Below are 21,115 nucleotides of genomic sequence, written 5' to 3' on the forward strand. Positions count from 1 at the left end.
CTGACTAAATCTGTCAATACAGTGGATGAACATTCACTATCTACTGAATGCCCATTATGTGCCCTGAATGTGTTAGAAATAAGCAAGATGATGGTAACTTGGTCCTGCCACACGAAGAGCTCAGACTACAGGAAAGGAAGAGCTATTAACAGGCATGAGTCTTAAGAAGCAAAGCAAAGCAAAACTAACGAAGTAGGAAGGAATACAAGGCAAAAAGAGACATTACTGAGAAAACAGAGAAGCAAATGTGATTAATAAAACCGAAAGTAGGTTCTGTAAACTTCTGCCAAGGCTGAAAAAGGGGGAAAAGGTAACGTAAAAAAAAAAAAAAACGAAAAACCAGGATTGAGAAAGGATATGGGTACACATGAAGATTGTTTTGTTTTGTTTTGTTTTTTGAGACTGAGTCTCGCTTTATCACCCAAACTAGAGTGCAGTGGTGCAATCTCGGCTCAATGCAACCTGTGCCTCCTGGATTCAAGCGATTCTTGTGCTTTAGCCTCCTGAGTAGCTGGGATTACAGGCGCCCACCACCACGCCTGGCTCGTTTTTCTATTTTTACTAGAGACGGTGTTTCACCATGTTGGCGAGGCTGGTCTTGAACTCCTGGCCTCAAGTGATCCACCTGCCTCGGCCTCCCAAAGTACCGGGATTACAAGCATGAGCCACTGCGCTCCCTGGCCAGAAGGCTGTTTTTTAAACTATGAGACAAAGTATCTTTTTAAGTTGATACTTTGCAATATCTAAAGAAGAGCTGCAAACAAGGGGCTCATGGGCTGTTTTGTCCGACTTGCACAATGCCTCTTTTTAAAAATTTTCGAGATTTCACCTAATAATCCAGATTTCTGGCTTCTCTTGACAACTCGGCAGCTCTGGTGGCCCTGTGAAGACTGCTGGACCCAAGTGGGGACTGCCCCAAACACAGAACAGGAGAACACATGCACGCACACCCAGGTGTGGCCTTCACTATCCATGCCCCACGCTCCACTAGGGCCTATCCCAACTGAGGGCACTTTCGAAGGTGAGGGTGGTGATGGCCATGAGCACCACAGGAACTCTGGGGCTGCTCTACCCCATATCATCCATTTCTGTGGCTCTCCCTAGCCCTGCAGGTGTGAGCTTACAACTCTTTACTAAATGATGTGGATAACTTCTTGAGCCAAATTCCATTTGTAAAACTGACTTGATACAGAAGGAAACCTGAGATAGACTAATGTCATATACATGAAAAAGGCAGACAAGATCTATAGTTCTTGTTATTCTTCCCTGTAAAAATGAATTAGGCCCCAAAGTTTTACGGTAGGTTCTATCAAATCCTTTATGGGACAGAAAATTTAAACTATTCCTGAAAACTGCAAAAACGCAGAGAGTTTCTCAATTCATTCTATGAAGCTAGCACAACCTTTATACAAAACAAGACCTTAAAGACCAAGACAACTCAATTATACCTCAGAATATACATATAAAAATCCTAGCTGGATGCAGTGGCTCACACCTATAATCCCAGCGCTTTGGTAGGCCAAGGTGGGAGGATCACTTGAGGCCAGGAATTTGAGAACAGTCTAGGTAATAAGGCAAGACCCCCACTGCTACAAAAAATTTCATTTGTTTGTAAATAAAATTATCTTTGAGACAAGGTCTCTCGCTGTCACTTAGGCTGGACTACAGTGGTGTGATCACAACTTACCGTAGCCTCAACCTCCTGGGCCTGTGATCCTCCCACCTCAGCCTGCCAAGCAGCTAGGACCACAGGCACACACCACCACACCTGACTAATTTTCTTTTTTTTCCTTGTAGAGATGGGGTTCTCCCTATGTTGCCCAGGTTGGTCTCAAACTCCTGGGCTCAAGCGATCCTTCTGCTTTGGCCTCCCAAAGTACTGGAATTACAGGTGTTAGCCACTGTGCCAAGCCAAAATTTAGCTGGCACACTGGCACGTGCCTATGGTCCCAGCTACTCAGGAGGCTGAAGTGGGAGGATAGCTTGAGCCCAGGGGTTCGAGGCTGCAGAGAACTAATATCTCGTCATTGCACTCCAGCCTGGCCAGCAGTGTGAAACCCTGTCTCTAAAAATAATTTTATATAGCTATCCAAATACACATACACACACACACACACTCAGGCACACACGCGCACACACATGTCCTAAATCAAGTATCAGCTAACAAATTTAATAATGGAATAAAGAATGACATATCATGATCTACTAGCGTTTCATCCCAGGAATGCAAGAATGTCTCAAAATTAGGTAACCTAAACTCTTAATTCATATAAAAATTGATGTAAGAAAAATCATACCACCAATTTTGACATCTTCCTGTTTTATTTTTTAAATGATAGCCTAAATAAACTAGAAATAAAAGTAAACTTCTTTAATTTGCTAGAAAGTATCAAAAGTCTGTATGGCAAGCATCAAACTTCATGGTGAAACACTCACAGCAGCCCCTCGAAGCCAGGACTGGACAAGGGTGCCAGTATCAATGCTCTTATTCACACTGGTCTGAAGGTCCTAGTGGAAGCCAAAAAAAGGGGACAAATGCTGGAAAAGATGAGATAAACCTATCATTATTTGTAGAAGATACTGTGATTTCCTAGACTCCCAGATTCAAGACTCAATTCAAAAACTACAAGAGTTAATGCCGGCATCTGGCAAGACGACTGGTCACAGGGCATCTCCATTTTCCCAGTTTCCAGCATGAATGCTTTAAACACACATTCCCCGCTCAAGATGCCGGTCATAGTAGCCCCTCAAACTACAGACTATGGAGGCAGAAAATGGGTCAAGATTTACAAACTATAAAACCATAATACAAGATATTTTAAAAAACCTTAAAAAAGAGTGACATACCATATTCTTGGATGGAAAGATTCAATATGGGTGCCAATTCTCCCTTTTCATTGTATATGTCTGCAGTTATTATAAAATCTTAGTGTAGAGTGTAAGAGATGTTTGATAAATAACATCAATAAAAACCTCTTCCTTGACTCCTACAGCTTCTGGGTAAATTTTGTCTTTTGTTTTTTTTTTTGGGGGGGGGGACAAATTTGGGTACCTGCAGGCTTATGTATGTGTCAAACAACAAAGAATGAATTTTAGAAAACAAACATAAAAATAATTGATTTCAAACTTCCAGCCTGGGCAACATGGTGAAACCCCGTCTCTACCAAAAATACAAACAAAAAAATTAGCCAGGCGTGGTGTGTGCTGTGATCCCAGCTACTCTGGAGGCTGAGGTGGGAGGGCTGCTTGAGACCAGCTGGCGGAGGTTGCAGTGAGCTGAGATGACACCACCGCCTAGGTGAGAGAGTAAGACTCCATCTCAAACAAAAACCTACCACTCTCTTGCCACATACATACATACTTATTTGTGAACAGAGACTCAATTATTTTACACGTATTCAACCTTTTAAAATCTTTGAATCAGTATAAAATGTCTAAAATGTTATTCATTAGAAGCAACCAATGTTCATTCAAAGGTTTTTAATTAAATGGCGCATTACAATGGCTCCAGTGGAGAGTGGAGTGGCCACAAACCAAGAACTCCAGGGGTCACTACAGCTGCCCCCAAAGCCTTCAGGGGAACACAGCCCTGCTAACATACTGATTCTGAACTTCTGGCCTCAAGAACTGTGAGCATAAATTTCTGTTGTTTTCAGCTCCCCCCAACCTTCCACCCATGCATACGTGGTTCCAGAATGACTATTCTTCTCTGGATGTTACTAAAGTGGTTCAATTTCCCTCAATTGTATTAGTGGCAGATTGTTTCTCATGGTTTCTTCACAAGAGAGTGAAAATAAAAACGCATCTCCTGGCCAGGTGTGGTGGTTCACGCCTGTAATTCCAACACTTTGGGAGGCTGAGGTGGGTGGATCACGAGGTCAAGAGATCTAGACCATCCTGGTCAACAGGGTGAAACCTTGTCTCTACTACAAACACAAAAATTAGCCGGGCGTGGTGGCACATGCCTGTAGTCCCAGCTACTCGGGAGGCTGAGGCAGGAGAATCACTTGAACCCGGGAGGCAGAGGTTGCAGTGAGCCAAGATCATGCCACTGCACTCCAGCCTGGTGACAGAAAGAGACTCCGTCTCAAAAAACAAAAATCATCTTCTGGTTGCTTTAGTGAAGAGACTGGTTTTCTCTTTGTAAAAACGATGTAACATGCAATTTTAAAGAAATACACTTTACTTTTTTTTTCTTTTTTGAGACAGAGTCTGGCTCTGTCGCCCGGGGCTGGAGTGCAGTAGCCGGATCTCAGCTCACTGCAAGCTCCGCCTCCCGGGTTCACGCCATTCTCCTGCCTCAGCCTCCCGAGTAGCTGGGACTACAGGCGCCCGCCACCTCGCCCGGCTAGTTTTTTGTATTTTTTAGTAGAGACGGGGTTTCACCATGTTAGCCAGGATGGTCTCGATCTCCTGACCTCATGATCTGCCCGTCTCGGCCTCCCAAAGTGCTGGGATTACAGACTTGAGCCACCGCGCCCGACCTAAGAAATACACTTTACTTTTTAAGTGACACTGTATTTTCTCCCTAGAGAGAATATGTATATGTTATTTTTACATAGATACTATCTTTCCTGGAACAACAGCAATAATACCATATATAATAGTTCAAAATAAATGTTTAACTTCAAGAAACAGATACATCAAGAAATTACTATTCCCAAAGGATTTTTCAGTCTTAGTAAAGGAATTTCCTTAAAGGCATTTTTGCATTTAGTTATAGTTCAATTGGAGAAATGAATCTCTGAAACTAGAACTTTATCTGCCATTTCCATCACATGTGGAACTAAGGACAGCACCCCAGGCTCCTAGGGGCAGGATGTTATGCTACTTAGGTCACCGCTGACCTAAACCCCAACAGGCCTGCCTGACTGAGGCCCTCGGGAGCCTCCTGCCACCGGCAGATGTGGCAACACCAGGAAGCAGTAGTGAGGCTCTAGCCACACTGGGTTTGGCCCAGCGCTCGGTAAGGGTTCATCTTCCTTCTGTTCCATCTCTTCCCCTATGTTATCACTAACTATACTATTCTTCTGAAGTCACCTGAAGGTTACAAGTTATTCATAACCTCAGAAACTTATATTGACACATGATGGGAAAGCCAGGTGATATGGCTTAGATCTCATGTCAAACTGTATTCCCCAATGTTGGAGGTGGGGCCTGGTGGGAGGTGATTGGATCATGGGGTCAGATTTCCCCAAAGGTGCTGTTCTAGTGATAGTGAGTTCTCAAGAGATCTGGTTGTTGTTTAAAAGCGTGTAGCACCTCCCCACCCTCCTTCCTCCTACTCCGGCCATGTAAGATGTGCTGGTTTCCCCTTCCCCTTCCACCATGATTGTAAGTTGCCCGAGGCCTCCCAGCCATGCTTCCTATACAGCCACAGAATCGTGAGCCAATTAAACTGCTTTTCTTTATAAATTATCCAGTCTCAGGTATTTCTTTATAGCAGTGCAAGAATGGACTAATCCACCAGGGATGAATCAAGTGAACAGCGTCAATCCTACAGAAGAAAAACACCAAACGCAGGAGAAAGGGAGGTGGGAGTTCCATGCAGAAAAGCTTCCAGACTCAAAGCTTCACTACAACAGGCCAGCATCTCCTGTTCAACACCAGGACAGGAACTACTGACACACGCAAGTCACCGTTGTTGACAGGCAAAGCTGATGTGCACTTAGGCTTGCAGACAGGTGCCCCCCTGAAAGGTACTCTGCAAATCCCTAGGAAACAATGAGTACCAGGCACAGAGGCCACCCGCCCCAGTCAGGGACAGATGTGTCCCTGAAATGAAATCTGAGATGAGACCTCATGGTCACCTAGTCCAAACACCTCTCCAACTATTCTCCATATTCCCTATCATGGGGAACTCATTTCCACACTACAGCCCACTCTGCCTTCGAACGACCCTTGCAAGGGACTCTTTCTGATCACACATATCTACATGGGGTCTAGACTCTGCTCCCGGGGGCTGTCTGGGACAAGCTGAATGTCTGCTTCATAATGGTCATTTCTTGACCGCTCAGGCCAGCAACCTCAAGTCCCTTATGCTTCCCTGCCAGGGGTGTCCAGCCTGGTTAGAGGTGTCCTGAGGACATGCAGCAAGGCTGCTACCACCCTGATTACAGGACCTTCCACGTCTGCCCTGTGACATCACGTCAACCTGTTACATTGATATGGTTCACCTTTGTCCCCACCCAAATCTCATGTCAAATTGTAATCCCCACGTTAGGGGAGGAACCTGGTGAGAGGTGATGGGATGATGGGGCGGATTTCCCCATGCTGTTCTCATGACAGTGAGTTCCCACAAGATATGATGGCTTAAAAGTGTGGCATTTCCCCTCTTGCTCTCTCTCTCCTGCCACCATGTAAGATGTGCCTTGCCTCTTCTTCTCCTTCTGCCATGATTATAAGTTTCCTAAGGCCTCCCCAGCCATGCAGAACTGTCAATCAATTAAACCTCTGTTCTTTACAAATTACCCAGAATCAGGTAGGTTGTTTTTTTTTTTCCTTCTTCTTTGAGACAGGGTTTCGCTCTTGTTGCCCAGGCTGGAGTGCAATGGCACACTCTCAGCTCACCCCAACCTCTGCCTCCTGGGTTCAAGCGACTCTCCTGCCTCAGCCTCCTGAGTAGGTGGGATTACAGGCATGCGCCACCACGCCCAGCTAATTTTGTATTTTTAGTAGAGATGGGGTTTCGCCATGTTGGTCAGGCTGGTCTTGAACTCCCGACCTCAGGTGATCCGCCCACCTTGGCCTCCCTAAGTGCTGGGATTACAGGTGTGAGCATCACACCTGGCCTCAGGTAGTTCTTTATAGCAGTGTGAAAACGGACTGATATGCCCACCCTTCCGGGTCTGATGACACTCTCCAGTGGATTCATCAACACCCAGCTTCTCCATCTGCACATCTGTTACTGCTACAAACACTAACAAGACTGTGGAGGAGGACCCTGACACAGTGTTCTCTGGGCCAAAGGCAAATATCACCATTGCTGCGATTATAGTGTACTGTGGGGAGCTATCCATGCCTACTCAGAAGGTGCTTGGGGCGCCTATTTTTTATGAGGTCCTTGGTAAAGGTAGGCAGGGTCCTATGCACTTGGGAGGTTTCAATGACCTAATGCAATACAACTTGACTGCAGCTCATGCTGGCAAGACAGAGACTCAGCAGGTGACACTATGTCGTCAATGGAGACACTCTCGGATTAAGGACCCTTTCACGTGCTTCCCACAAGCAGCCTCTCTGGGAGTCCTAAAACCCTGCCCTGAACAGCGGCCCTTCCCTGGGCTTCAGAGACCTGAGCTCCTATCTCTGCTTCCAGCCAGGGTGGTTGTGGCTTCTCACACCTCGCTCCTCTGTGAAGCCAGAGCAGATCAGCTTCACTCCCTTGAGCCCCAGTGACAAGAGTGAGCCAGGAAGAAAAACTGACCTCCCGCCTTTTGTTTTTCCTTCTCAAGGTCTTTCCTTCACAGTGTCTGCTGATGACCTGAGATCTCACTGCTCCTCCCCTCCTCTGTACTCGCAATAAACCACCCTGCTTAGGTGCCATGGGATGTGCTCTAGCGCAGTGGTCCCCAATCTTTTCGGCACTAGGGATCGATTTCATGGAAGACAACTTTCCACAGACCAGGTGAGGCAAGCGGATGGTTTTGGGATGATTCAAGTTCATAACATTTACTGTACACTTTATTTCTGTTATTACTACACTGTAATATAGGATGAAATAATTATACAACTCACCCCAATGCACAATCAGTGGGAGCCCTGAGCTTGCTTTCCTTCAACTAGACGGTCCCATCTGGGGGCGATGGGAGACAGTGACGGATCAGCAGGCATTAGACTCTCATGAGAAGTGTACAACCCAGACCCCTCGCACGCGCAGCTCACAACAGGGTTCGTGCTTCTATGAGGGTCTAATGTCTCTGCTGATCTGACAGGAGCTGGAGTTCAGGCAGTAATGCAAGCAATGGGGAGTGGCTATAAATACTGACAAAGCTTCACTTGCTCACCGACCACTCACCTCCTGCTGTGCGGCCTGGTTCCTAACAGGCCATGGACTAGTACTGGTCTGTGACCCAAGAGTTGGGGATCCCTGCCCTATAGGGTACCCAGTAACCAGCGGCCCACAGTACAATATCAACACAGGGACTATTCACTGTCCCTATGCCTATATTTTTTTTCATTTTTTGAGATACGGTCTCATTCTGTTGCCCAGGATGGAGTGCAGTGGCATGATCATAGTTCACCACAGCCTCGACCTCCTAGGCTCAAGCAATCCTCCCATCTCAGCCTCCCGAGTAGCTGAAACCACAAGTGCACGCTACCATGGCCGGCTAATTTTTGTATTATTGTAGAGACAAGGTCTATCTATGTTGCCCAGGCTGGTCTCTTACTTCTGGGCTTAAGTAATCCACCTGCCTCAGCCTCCCAAAGTGCTGGGAATACAGGTGTGAGCCACTAAGCCTGGCTGTTTTCTTTGTTTTTTTTTTTTTTTTTTTTTTTGAGACAGGGTCTTACTCTGTCACCCAGGCTACAGTGCAGTGGCACCATGATAGCTCACTGCAGCCTAGAACTCTTGGTCTTAAGTGATCCTCCCCTCGTCAGTCTCTGGAGTGGCTGGAACCACAAGCACATGGCACTAAGCCTAATTTTTTGTAAAGACAAAGTCTCACTATGTTGCCCACGCTGGTCTCAAACTCCTGGGCTCAAGTGATCCTCCCACCTTAGCCTCCCGAAGTGCTGAAATTACAGGTGTGAGCCACTGCACCTGGCCAGTTTTGCTTTTTAAAAATAACACACAAAAAACTTATTTGGAATCAAAAGCTCGTATAAAACTAAAACATCACCTAATGTCATTATCTCATTTTGCAGGTGGGAAACTAAGACTAGGGAGGGAACACTCATAGGGCAGATCCAGGACTGCATTCTGGTGTTGACTGCCATGCAGGGTTCTCCCTGGGACCCAAGTCAAGAACATCCCAGAGAGTGGTGACCTGGCCCTCCTGCACGGCCACAGCCCCGAAGAGCCTGTGCTGAAGATGCCCACTTCCTGGAGCAGGTTAATGCCCACTATCCTAGCTTCCCCCAACTCCTGCTCCCTCTACCAGAACACCAAACTTGTGAAAATCGGCTGGTACACCCACAGATGGCACAGGGGAATGCAGCTTTCAGCGCCCTCTCTGCTGTGCTGTCCCCACATGGCACAGCTGCAGCCCCTGGGATGCTCCAGGTCTCACGAGATGAAGGCTGCTGAGGTGCTGCTGCAGTGGGAGACTCTGCCCTCCCCACCTGGCATCCAGACCCTGCTCTCACAGTAGTCCAGGCTAAGAAGTCGCTGGTCAGTGACAAGCCACAGCTGGAAAGTCTCTGGTTGCAAAAACAGACAAAAACATGAATTAGGAATACACCCACTTTGAAGAAAACACAAAACAGCAACTGCTCTCTCAGGCCTCACCATGAGGCACAGGACACAGAGGGAGTCTCCCAGGACCAAACTGACCTCCAAGGCCCCTTCTCACCCTGATGTGCTGTGCATACAGCGGCCAAGAAAGAAGCGCAGACAGAGTCATGGGAGAATCTCAGGGCCACTTGCCCCAAGACAAGCTCAACAGCACAGAATTCCGCATGTGATAAAGTTGGAACTTATTCCACTGAAGCTGATGAAGGTTCAAAAAAACCCAGCAGGCCAGGTGCCGTGGCTCACAAATGTAATCCCAGTACTTTGGGAGGCTGAGAACACAGAAGAATGGAGTAAGAGAAAACCCGCAAAAATCCAAACAGACCATTTGTAGCTCTAGTCCCTGTGGCCGCAGTAAAGAACAGCAACAGAAAACACGGCCTGTAACTGTGAAATCAATGACACACTTCTCGGGAGCAGTGAGCACATGCTAGTCTCTTCCTTCTTCCCAGTCCCTCACAGCACTGACAAGGAACACTGACAAGGAGCCACGGCTGGCATCCACGTGGCACTCACCATGCCAGGGCAGACATGGAAACAGCGCATGTCTTAGGCTAGAGCCCAGGTTCCATTTTCCTACAGAGAGTCTCCAAAGTGCAACAGATAAATAACTCAGTCACTCCTCCTTTACCGCTGCTCACACTACTGTCATCTTTAAACCAGGGCCGCTCTCAATTCCTTCCTGGCCCAACCCCGCTTTAGGAGAACAGGCAGGCCAGGGGTGAGAAAGAGGGGGCGCCATCTCAAAGCCCTGCTCTGTCTGAGAGGCTTGGGCTACCTGAGCACCCTCCCTTCGGATCCACCTCCAGTAGGTGCCCTCCTTCTTCTATCTTCCACCTCATGAGCCACCTGCCACCTGTGCACGTGTCTGCACTCCCTTCTAGACTACAGAAGGACAATGAGCTCTCAACAGCAGAGTGGTCAGTAAATGGCTCCTGGACTTAAAAAATCTCCTACCTGGACCGGGCTTGGTGGCTCACACCTGTAATCCCAACACTTTGGGAGGCTGAGGCAGGCAGACCACCTGAGGTCAGGAGTTCAAGACCAGCCTGACCAACATGGAGAAACCCTGTCACTACTAAAAATACAAAATTAGCTGGGTGTGGTGGCACACGTAATCCCAGCTCCTCGGCAGACTGAGGCAGGAGAATCACTTGAACCCGGGAGGCAGAGGTTAGGGTGAGCCCAGATCTCACCATTGCACTCCAGCCTGGGCAACAAGAGCGAAACTCCATCTCAAAACACACACACACACACACACACACAAAACAAAACCTCCTACCTGGGGTGCAGAGCCTGGGTGACAGCCTGTGTGAGTGATAGCGGGTATGCCCAAGCCAAGGAGAACCTGACCAACTGCTGCCACCACACCTCAGGCACAGGAGGCCTAAGCCATCTGTGATGCCAACAGGTTTCCCATCCCTTCTGGAACACCAGCAGCTGACACACAGGGACTAACCACATGCGCCTCTGGGCCTCAGTCGGGAATTCCTGACTTGCAGCTCAGGACAATGCTAGTGTCTTGGTGCTGCCTTCAACGTGGCCATGTGAGGGTGTGCGCGGGTGTGGTGGTCCTGGGTGGCACTCACCTGCTCGTCGACATAGGCGTCGATCCTCTTCTGGCACTCCAGCCACTCCTCGGCGACTCTGCGCAGCTCCTCCTCGGAGCGCTGGTACCTCTGCAGCAAGGTACTGTATGTGTCCTCACTGCAGGTGTCGTGTGTGGTGGTTCCTAGCCTAGGAGAGAGAAGGCCTTGTAACAAAGGAAAGAACTCAAAGGCTCTGAAGCAGAGATGAGAAATGTGCTTCCTGCTGCTACTACCTGTTTTGTCAACTCGCCTCCCAACATGGAAAACGGGGTGCCACTCTGCACCACAGCAAGGAGCTGTGAGGGATCAACAGATCCCCATGCAAGGCCACTGGGACAGACTTGTAAAAAGGAGATGCTCGGCTGGGCACGGTGGCTCACGTCTGTAATCCCAGCACTTTGGGAGGCTGAGGTGGGTGGATCACCTGAGGTCAAGTTCGAGACCAGCCTGCCCAATATGGCGAAACCCCATCTCTACTTAAAAGTACAAAAAAATTTAGCTGGGTGTGGTGGCAGGCATCCATAGTCCCAGCTACTCGGGAGGCTGAGACAGAACTGTTTGAACCAAGGAGGTGGAGGTTGCAGTGAGCCGAGATCACGCCACTGCACTCCAGCCTGGGCGACAGAGCGAGACTCGTCTCAAAAAAAAAAAAAAAGAGAAGCTCAAAGAAACAACAGCTTCTGAGAAAACAAATGAGCACCGAACAACATGTCTCTAAAGACTATGGCTTAACAATTCAGTTTACCAAATATGGAATTGCAAAATAAAAAAATTAGATAAAAATAAAAATTAAAATGATAATAAAAAACAAATATGGGGATGCAAAGTTATTTTACTCTTGAAAATACAACTGGCTCAGAGAAAACAAAACATTTAATGAGACATGAAATTTAGATCTGGTTTTCAAATAAAGCAAAACAAAATTTGATTTACTTGAAGAAATATAGTTACAGCTGTCTGTCTACTATATTACATTGTATTAAGAAAGATGGCGGTCGGGCACAGTGGCTCACACCTGTAATCCCAGCACTTTGGGAGGCCAAGGGGAGCGGATCACCTGAGGTCGGGAGTTCAAGACCAGCCTGGCCAACATGGAGAAACCCCGTCTCTACTAAAAATACAACAATTAGCCAGGTGTGGTAGCACATGCCTGTAATCCCAGCTACTCAGGAGGCTGAGACAGGAGAATCGCTTGAACCTGGGAGGTGGAAGCGGTGGTGAACCGAGATTGCACCATTGCACTCCAGCCTAGCAGACAGGGAGACTCTGCCTCAAAAAAAAAAAAAAAAAAAAAAGATAAAAAAAAGGGAGATAGCAAGATGGAAAATGAGAAAATAAACAGGAAACAGAAGACAAACATGCAGGTGGACAGTGAGAAAAAACACCTCGATTTCTGAAGAGACTGTGAGCAAGATGGCGCTTGGGAGACAGAAGGCTGGGGGCTGGGGTTAGGAGGAGAACGCATATAGGTGTGGAGACACATGTAGATTATTACCAGAAAAAACTCATGTTCCTAATACCTGAATCTATCAGTGTGAGCCAAAATAAATGAAATAAAGACATCTTGACAAGGATGGCTTAGAATCAAATACAACGTTTATAATATATCAAGAGCTCAAAGACTCTGTGCAAGGTTAGGGATCAGCACTGTGTGTATATAAAACACTAGAAGCCACCAAATGAACAATGGCACATCTAGAAGAATCAGTACTTGATAACTAGATACTTATTACCAATTTTATAATTATGTCTACCCATTCACACACACACATACATTCATGTATATGTACACATACATATTTTGAAACGGAAATATGCCCATGGTAAACTAAAGATATGACTACAGCATGTTTAAAAATACGTGTAGTGGACATGGGGAAAAAATGTATAATACTAAATTATTTATAAAACCTAACTTTATGATTTTCTATATTTTCGGAATTTTATTTGTCATGACAATCTAATGATTTTATAATAAACAATAAAGCTATGTGGAAATTAGGATCTTTTCATGGGTGAAATGGGCAGGAATGACTCCCTCTTCTCCTCTGACCTATCTCCACCCTCAGGTGAATCGCACCTGGGAACCTCGCAGCTACTGAAGCCATCTGTGCGCTCACCTATTGCAGTCTCTCCAGGGGAGGCAGCAGAGGTTAGGTGTAACTGGACAGTCATTTAGGGAAGCACAAAGGAAAGAAACAACACTGATGCACATGGATTGAGGCTACTTCAAAACATCAAAACTGTTCTCCTAAGGCTGTTTCTGCCCCTCAGGAGACAAAACTCCTTAAGACACAGACTCCAGTGGCGCCGGGCTTCTGCCACACTGCAGCCTGTGAAGTAGTTTTTCTCCCACTTCTCCTCTGCCAGCCTTGCTCTTCTGTGACTCATTTCCATTCTTCATACAGAATCTAGTTTCTACCCAATTCCATCCTGCCCCTACTTGCTCCACCTGGAACGCTGGGATGCGGCATTATACCCTGTCATGTGTTCCTTGTTCCACTCCTCCTGGAAGTAAGAATTTATCTCTTCCAATTTATAGAATTCAGGTTATTTGGAGCCAAGGGAGAGCAAAGAGGGTGGGGGAGGGGGTTTGTGGATATCTTTGGTGGTGTAATTGGAAAGCAATCTGCAGGCACAGGGCTTCCCCGCAAGCAAAGCTGTGATAGGATCAAGAGTCACAGGGACTATCCACAGGGTTGAGTTAAATCAATGGCTCAGCAAACAGGTTTCTATCTAAATATTGAGCCTGCAAATACAAGACAGCAGCATGGAAACAGGCTTACTGTAACATTACCAATAATGTGTATGTGAAACATTATTATTGATAAAGAGAATGAAATAACATTGGTTTGGGTAAATTTTATAAGCCTACTTTAACATATATTTAAAGTGAAGCCCACATTGGGCTACTGACACCCACAACAAAAAGAAGCAGGCCTGAGGGATGTGCCCCCTGATAGAAACACCCCCCACCTATGCCTCGGCCTCCCAGGGGATCTGAGCAGAGCCGTCCAGAGCCTTCAGATCCTACCAATTCTCAGGCAGGACAGAGGATGGAGGTGACCAGACGGCTCTGTGAATACGCCTACGCAGGATCAGACCAAGGCACCCCCAGGACAGATGGCCCAGTTCTTTCATAGATACATTTTAAGACAAAAAGGGGTGGGGAGTCAGGGGAAGGAGCCTGCCAATTACAGACTTTCAAAGGCTATGGGGAAAAAAAGAAGGGGGCAATGCAGATTTACTGTTTAATGGGTAGAGTTTCTGTTTTGGGTGAGAAAAAATTTTAAAGTACATCGTGGTAATGGTTATAAACACTATGAATATAATTAATGTTAATGAAATATACACTTGAAATAGTTAAAATAGTAAGCTTTATGTTATATATACTTTACCATAATTTTAAAAAAAAAATGTAATATATCAAAAGCCATTGAATTGTACATTTTAAGTGGATGGATTGTACAATATGTATTTCATGATACAGAAGCTTTAGGGGTGTTTGTATGTAATCAGTAGCAAAATTTTTATGAATTGTTAAATGTATATCTGTACACTAGCAATGCAAATCTGAATTATCTTGAATTAGTCTCAGGCTGACAAGGGAGTCAGGTGCAGAGTACAAAGGCATGGTGCGTCCTGGCGTCATCAGTGCTGCTCAGGGAACGCGCTGGTTGGTCTCACTCTGTCCCTGTCTGTGTTTATCCTTCTCCCTCAACTGTCTCTGGGTCTCGAAAGTGAGAAGTGAGACTGCAGCTTGAGCCCCGGCATCCACACTGGAGACATGGCTCACGGTTGGAGTCTGACCATTAATACCCAATGACCAAACAGAAAATCCAGAACTAGGGCACAGAAAAAGATGGGAGTTTTATGACGCACTTCAGGTTTCAGTCACCCACCTACAGACTGACAGGCCGACGAAACTCACTGGCTTACCAGTAAAATTTTTTTTTTAAGGTAGATACCCTGGAATCTTGTTTTTAGAGCCCCTCTCCCAAGATGCATGTCTTCTCATGAAAAGTGCTTTTGATATATCTGAACGTCATAACCAGGAACAAAGTCTACTCCACATTCCAGATTCACCACTGTGAATTCTCTTCCGATACCTTTTATTCTGCAAGGGTCACATTAAGGACTTTCCAATCTTGATACACAGTGGCCACAGAAGGGAAGGAATGGCTAAGAAGCGAGTCGGGGCACAGGGAACACTGGAAGAGTCCGCGGCCCACCTGCCAGCTGGCCACACCCCCCATAACACCATGTTCTGATTTTTTTTTTTCTGTTTTTCTGAGACGGAGTCTCACTCTGTCTGTCCCCCATGCTGGATGGAGTGCAGTGGCATGATCTCGGCTCACTGCAACCTCCGCTCTCGGGTTCATGCCATTCTCCTGCCTCAGCCTCGCGAGTAGCTGGGACTACAGGTGGGTGCCACCACGCCTGGCTAATTTTTGTATTTTCAGTAGAGACGGGGTTTCACTGTGTTAGCCAGGATGGTCTCAATCTCCTGACCTCGTGATCTGCCCCCCTCAGCCTCCCAAAGTGCTGGAATTACAGGCATGAGCCACCGCGCCCGGCCCTTTTTTTTCGCTTTTTAACAGATGAGGTCTTGCTGTTACCCCATCTGGTCTCCAGCTCCTAGGCTTAAGCAATCCTCCTGCCTCAGCCTCCCAAGTAGCTGAGACTAGAGGCATGAGCCACCACGTGCAGCTTCTGATCTTTTTGTCCTCAACTCTCTTTTACTTAACTGCTTTCTCTAGAGGTAAGGTTATGAAGTGGAGATGGTCAGGACCCCTCGAATAAAATTTGTGAATACAGGAAACAAAGACTGGGTCAATAATTGGATTTTGGTTTTGCTGTTGTTGTTTTGTTTTTTTCTGTTTTTTTTTTTCTTGAGATGGAATCTCGCTCTGTTGCCCACGCTGGAGTGCAGTGGCACGATGTCGGCTCCCTGCAAGCTCCGCCTCCCGAGTTCATGCCATTCTCCTGCCTCAGCCTCCCAAGTAGCTGGGACTACAGGCGCCCACCACTATACCCGGCTAATTTTTTGTATTTTTAGTAGAGATGGGGTTTGACCATGTCAGCCAGGATGGTCTTGATCTCCTGACCTCGTGATCTGCCCGGCTCGGCTGGGATCGCAGGGATTACAAAGTGCAGGGATTACAGGTGTGAAGCACTGTGCCCGGCCTAATACACAGATTTTAAGAGAAAAAAGGCAGATTAGGCGTAGTGGCTCATACCTGTAATCCTAGCACTTTGGGAGGCTGAGGCAGGTGGATCGCTTGAGGCCAGGAGTTCAAGACCAGCCTGGCCAACATGGTGAAACCCCGTCTCTATTAAAAATACAAAAATTAGCCAGGCATGGTGATGCAAGCTTGTAATCCCAATCCTGGCTACTTGGGAGGCTGAGGCAGGAGAATCGCTTGAACCTGGGAGGTGGAGGTTGCAGTGAGCTGAGATCAAGCCACTGCACTCCAGTCTTGGTGACACAGCAAGACACTGTCTCAAAAATAAAATAAATAAAATAAAATAGCAATAACTGGTGTAGTCAACAGAACAATTTATTCCCTTGCTTTGTGAAGCTAACAATTTTTTTTCCCCGAGACAGCATCTCACTCTATCGCCCAGGCTAGAGTGCAGTGGTGCACTCTCGCCTCACTGCAACCTCTGCCTCTGGGGTTCAAGCAATTCTTCTGCCTCAGCCTTCTGCACAGCCAGAATCACAGGTGTGTGCCACCACACCCGGCTAATTTTGATATTTTTAGTAGAGACGGGGTATTACCATGTTGGCCAGGCTGGTCTCAAACTCCTCACCTCAGGTGATCCGCCCACTTAAGGCCTCCCAAAGTGTTGGAATTACAGGCATGAGCCACCACACTCGGCCCCTAAGTATATATCAATGTGGTCAAATGTAGATGGCTGCTGTCACGATGGGTCTGTATTATGGGAATGTGCTCACGTGGTAAATAGAACAAAACACCAAAGAACAAAATCACCAGACTGCAGACCTGTGGGACTCAGTACAGGTAACAGTGTTCTGCTGTGCAATTTTTGTAATTTTTGCTGCTAATTTTGTATTTTAATTGAGACGGGGTTTCACCACGTTGGCCAGGCTGGTCTTGACCTCAGCGTTCTGCTGAGTGACATGACATCAGGAGGAACACGCCTCCTAACTGAACGTGGTACCACAGGGCAAACACATGACCCCAAGCAGATACCCCATGAGTGACTGCTGCACCTGCATCCCTTTCTCAGTGAAAGCACAGAACCCAGCCAGCCTCCCAAGCGTGAAAAAGCCACATGGAAGCGCTACACCAGGAGACAAAACAACAGAGCCCCAGGTAGCAAGGGAATGTGTAGGAGACACCAAGCTGTATCCAGGGAGCCTTAGGCACCCTCAGACTTGGGCCTCTTCCCTCCTCCATTTCCCCTGCATGTCCAAGAGCCATAGCATGAACCACACCACAGGTGCCCGGCCAAGGATGGGTCTTGTCAAGGAAAAGTGTTATATTTACTGTAGCTTTTCTGTATGAGGAATTTATGGTGTTAAATCTTAGTAGCATTTAAAAGTTTAATTGTATTACTTCTCGGGTTTTGAGTTTTTGGACCAAACTATCTTTTCTCGAAGCCCTTTTATTTTCCTGCAAGAACTTTCATACTTGGTGGTACTCAGGTACACCAGTCAGGAGAAAATACTGTGCTGTCACACCACAAAGACATATACAGGTTAAGGCCAAATACCTGATTTGTGACACCAGTGCGGGCAAGTTGCTCTGAAGAAGTGGCTCTGAAAAGACCAGATTTTCAAACAGGTGTTTATTATGCAGTTCCCACGTCACTTGGAACTTTTTCAAGTGTTCATTTTCCTAGTTAAGAAAAAGAAAAAGATAAACAGAATATGTAGTGAATTGCTAAAGACTTGAAAATTCCCAGAGGGATTCCCTCCCCGCTCTCCCTCTCCCCACACCACACACACATCCCTCTTCACAGGCCCAGAGTGTTCAGCTTATGATAAGTGCTGTTCCCTGTATGTCCCAAGTCACACAGTGGATCAGAACTCTGACTACAAGGACATGTAGTCAGTCTAGATGGCAAGTTTAGAAGGGCCGCAAAGACAGGGATGACAGGTGTGCAGGGATGACAGGTGTGCACAGAGACAAAGCAGTAACTGCACACGTTTGAGAGTCATTTCTCACAATTATACTTTTAAAATGTAATGAAAGCCCTTACAGTTCAGTTTAGATACATCAAGTCCCTCGATGCCAAAGGATAATAATTGTCTTACCTATTTGGAGAAACCTTCCATTTTAATTAATACACACAATTTCTCCACTTGCAAGACCCTATTAGAGGTAAGGTTTTTTTTGTCTTCCTAATAAACATAGGCAAACTCATCAATTACTTTAGCTAATACCATGAAAACCTAGAAGTGTCCCAGTCATCATAGACAGTCATGTCAACAGAGATGTACAACAAGCCCCCAACACAAGACCACTGAGGCTGATGCCATTATTACCTTTCCTAAATGTAATGGTCACATTTAATAAGTCTTGCTACAACCATGCGTGTGTGAATCCATGCTTCCCTCTGTCAACTACACGGACACTATTTGTGTTCAGATCACGTTACATCTTTGGGTGAATGTTCCTGACTTCAACAACCGCCAGCTCTGGAAGCTGCACTTCATCATGCTTGGCTACTCCACGTCTCCTGAGTCGGGTCACTCACAGGGACTGGGTTTAGAGGTCTGCTCCTGTTTACAATATAGCCAAGCTGAGTTGATGGAGACCTTAGCAAATGAACGACACAAAGATTTCATTGTTATGTCACCTGATAACCCTAGTTGGTATGGGGGCTGAGAGAACAAATTATAATGATTAACTTCTGTTCTTCAAAGTAAACACCTACACACACATTTGGAGACAGCACACCAGTGATACTGCTAGACCACTGTGTGCTAGCCTTGCTGGTTATAGCTCTGTTTTCATACCTGGAAACACAAGCACTGAGAGATTCAGCAATGAATCTACGCCATCTGCAGAAAACCTCAAACCTTCCATTTTGTTAACATTTCCAACACTTTTCCTCATTGTGTTTTCACCAGTGCCTCCCAGACTGAAACATCATCACTCCTGTTTCACACCAAGCACATCTCAGAGCAAGCACATTCAGTACAGGAAAAATGCATGTGGCAGGAGACTGGGGCCAGGTAACTGATAACCAGCCCCAGACTGGAACCCACAAATGTGCTCTTAATAATGAAGCAGGTGAAGTGCCAAGCCCATGCTGCCCAGGCCCTGTGCCAGGTACGAGGACACAAAGACTAGCTCCTGCTAAAGTAGTCCGTTGCTCTCCAGGGGTTGCCGGAGAACAGAACAGTAGGCAGTAACCTGACTTACGATTCAGCTACAGGACAAAGAGTACATGGGAGTGAAGGCAGCACCCGGATCAGACCAGGCTGGCAACCAGCTGATGGAGGGGCCTCCTGGAAGAGCTGAGGCTTTGCCTGGCCTCCATTGGAAACCTCTAGGATAGCCATTTCCACCTGCCTGCCTATGAGTGGAATCACAAATCTGGCTTTCTGGGCCAGTTGCTAGTGGTCACTGGGTGAAGACTGATTTATAAAGATGTTCAGCATTTTTAATAAAATCTAAAATTACACCTCTAGGTGAGGCATGCAAGACAAACAGATATCAGACTCACTTCACAACCTGAAATCAACTTGGAGTTTACTTAAGTAACACATGCTAACACCTGAGTGTCTAGAATGGCCAGGCACTGTCCTCACCGTTGAATTTAATGCCTCCAGTAAGCTCCCTGTGAATTTGGTACTGCCCTGCCATGCCCTATCGACAGGTGTAGAACCAGCATAGAGGGGCTCAAATAACCGGACTGGGGCACGCAGGCATGGGCTTTGCAGGATATGTTGTCACAGCTCCTACGAGAGGTGAGGCCTATGGAAGAACTCCTGAGCTACAGGCAGAAAGGCTTCTCAGTGACCTAAGGGCAGGCTTTGCAGACTGTTCTTGCTTCCCACTACAAAAAAATAGGCTTGGGAGTTTGGAAGAAGGAAGACAAGATGTTTAGAATGTAGTTCCTACAACAGACAGAAATAACGGCATATTTGAGATATTTCTTATTTGTGGATGAAAATTTAGACTTCACTATTATAGCCTTAGCCTCCCGAGTAGCTGGGATTATAGGCGCGTGCCACCATGCCTGGCTAATTTTTTGTATTTTTAGTGGAGATGGGGTTTCATCATGTTGGCCAGGCTGGTCTCTAGCTCCTGACCTCAGACGGAGCGAGACTCCGTCTCAAAAAAAAAAAAAAAAAAAAAAAATTCTTCCTTTTTCCAACTACGTATCTGTAAAAAGTTGAATTTTTTTCAGTAACTTCAACCAGACAACCTATGACAACAGACTGAATGTAGAAGATGAAGCTCCCACTGCTTCTACAGAGAGATCTGAAGAAGCGTTTGAGTGACCCACTCTTAAGAAATATGTTGGCCGGGCACGGTGGCTCATGCCTGTAATTCTAGCACTTTGGGAGTCCAAGGCATGCAGATCACCTGAGGTCAGGAGTTCGAGACCAGACTGGCCAACATGGTGAAATCCCGTCTCTACTAAAAAAAATACAAAAAAATTAGCCAGGTGTGGTGGTGGGCACCTGTAATCCCAGCTACTTGGGAGGCTAAGGCAGGAGAATCACTTGAACCCGGGAGGCAGAGGTTTCAGTGAGCCAAGATCACACCATTGCATTCCAGCCTGGGCAACAATGTTTTATTCTGGAAAACAGTTATTTTTACATGCCTAGTTTATGTTACATTATCTAATGTAAAAGTGTATTGTTTGTTACATTCTCTAATATATGTTAAATATGCAATTTATGTAATCTAATGAGAGCTTACATTTTTAAAATGACAATAAGCATTTAAAAAATTTCTCAGTTTGAATTTCAATACAGCAAGTACTGATATAAGTCTGCACAAAAAAGCACACTTCGGGGTCCTAAATTTTTAAGTATAAAGGAGCCTGAGTCCAAAACTGTTGAGAATTACTGCACTGAGACACTGAG

General features: G+C 46.3%; 1 protein-coding gene across 4 annotated transcripts in view; it reads right to left on the reverse strand.

The window, feature by feature from the left end:
* Window positions 1–21,115, reverse strand: part of FAM193A (family with sequence similarity 193 member A) — a 144,454-nt gene that overhangs the window by 83,488 nt on the left and 39,851 nt on the right. For 3 of the 4 annotated variants that reach the window (XM_017863155.1, XM_017863153.1, XM_017863154.1), the window contains exons 5-6: window positions 17,782–17,906; window positions 11,041–11,188 (exon numbers count right to left, since the gene is read on the reverse strand). In XM_017863155.1, the coding sequence (XP_017718644.1) occupies window positions 11,041–11,188; window positions 17,782–17,906 (273 nt within the window). Of the gene's footprint in view, window positions 1–2,436; window positions 2,509–11,040; window positions 11,189–17,781; window positions 17,907–21,115 lie in introns of all 4 variants that reach the window. The other variant, XM_017863156.1, reaches the window with a different exon arrangement.

Source organism: Rhinopithecus bieti, unplaced genomic scaffold (assembly GCF_001698545.2).
Source record: "Rhinopithecus bieti isolate Rb0 unplaced genomic scaffold, ASM169854v2 scaffold_68244, whole genome shotgun sequence".
Classification (NCBI taxonomy): domain Eukaryota; kingdom Metazoa; phylum Chordata; class Mammalia; order Primates; family Cercopithecidae; genus Rhinopithecus; species Rhinopithecus bieti.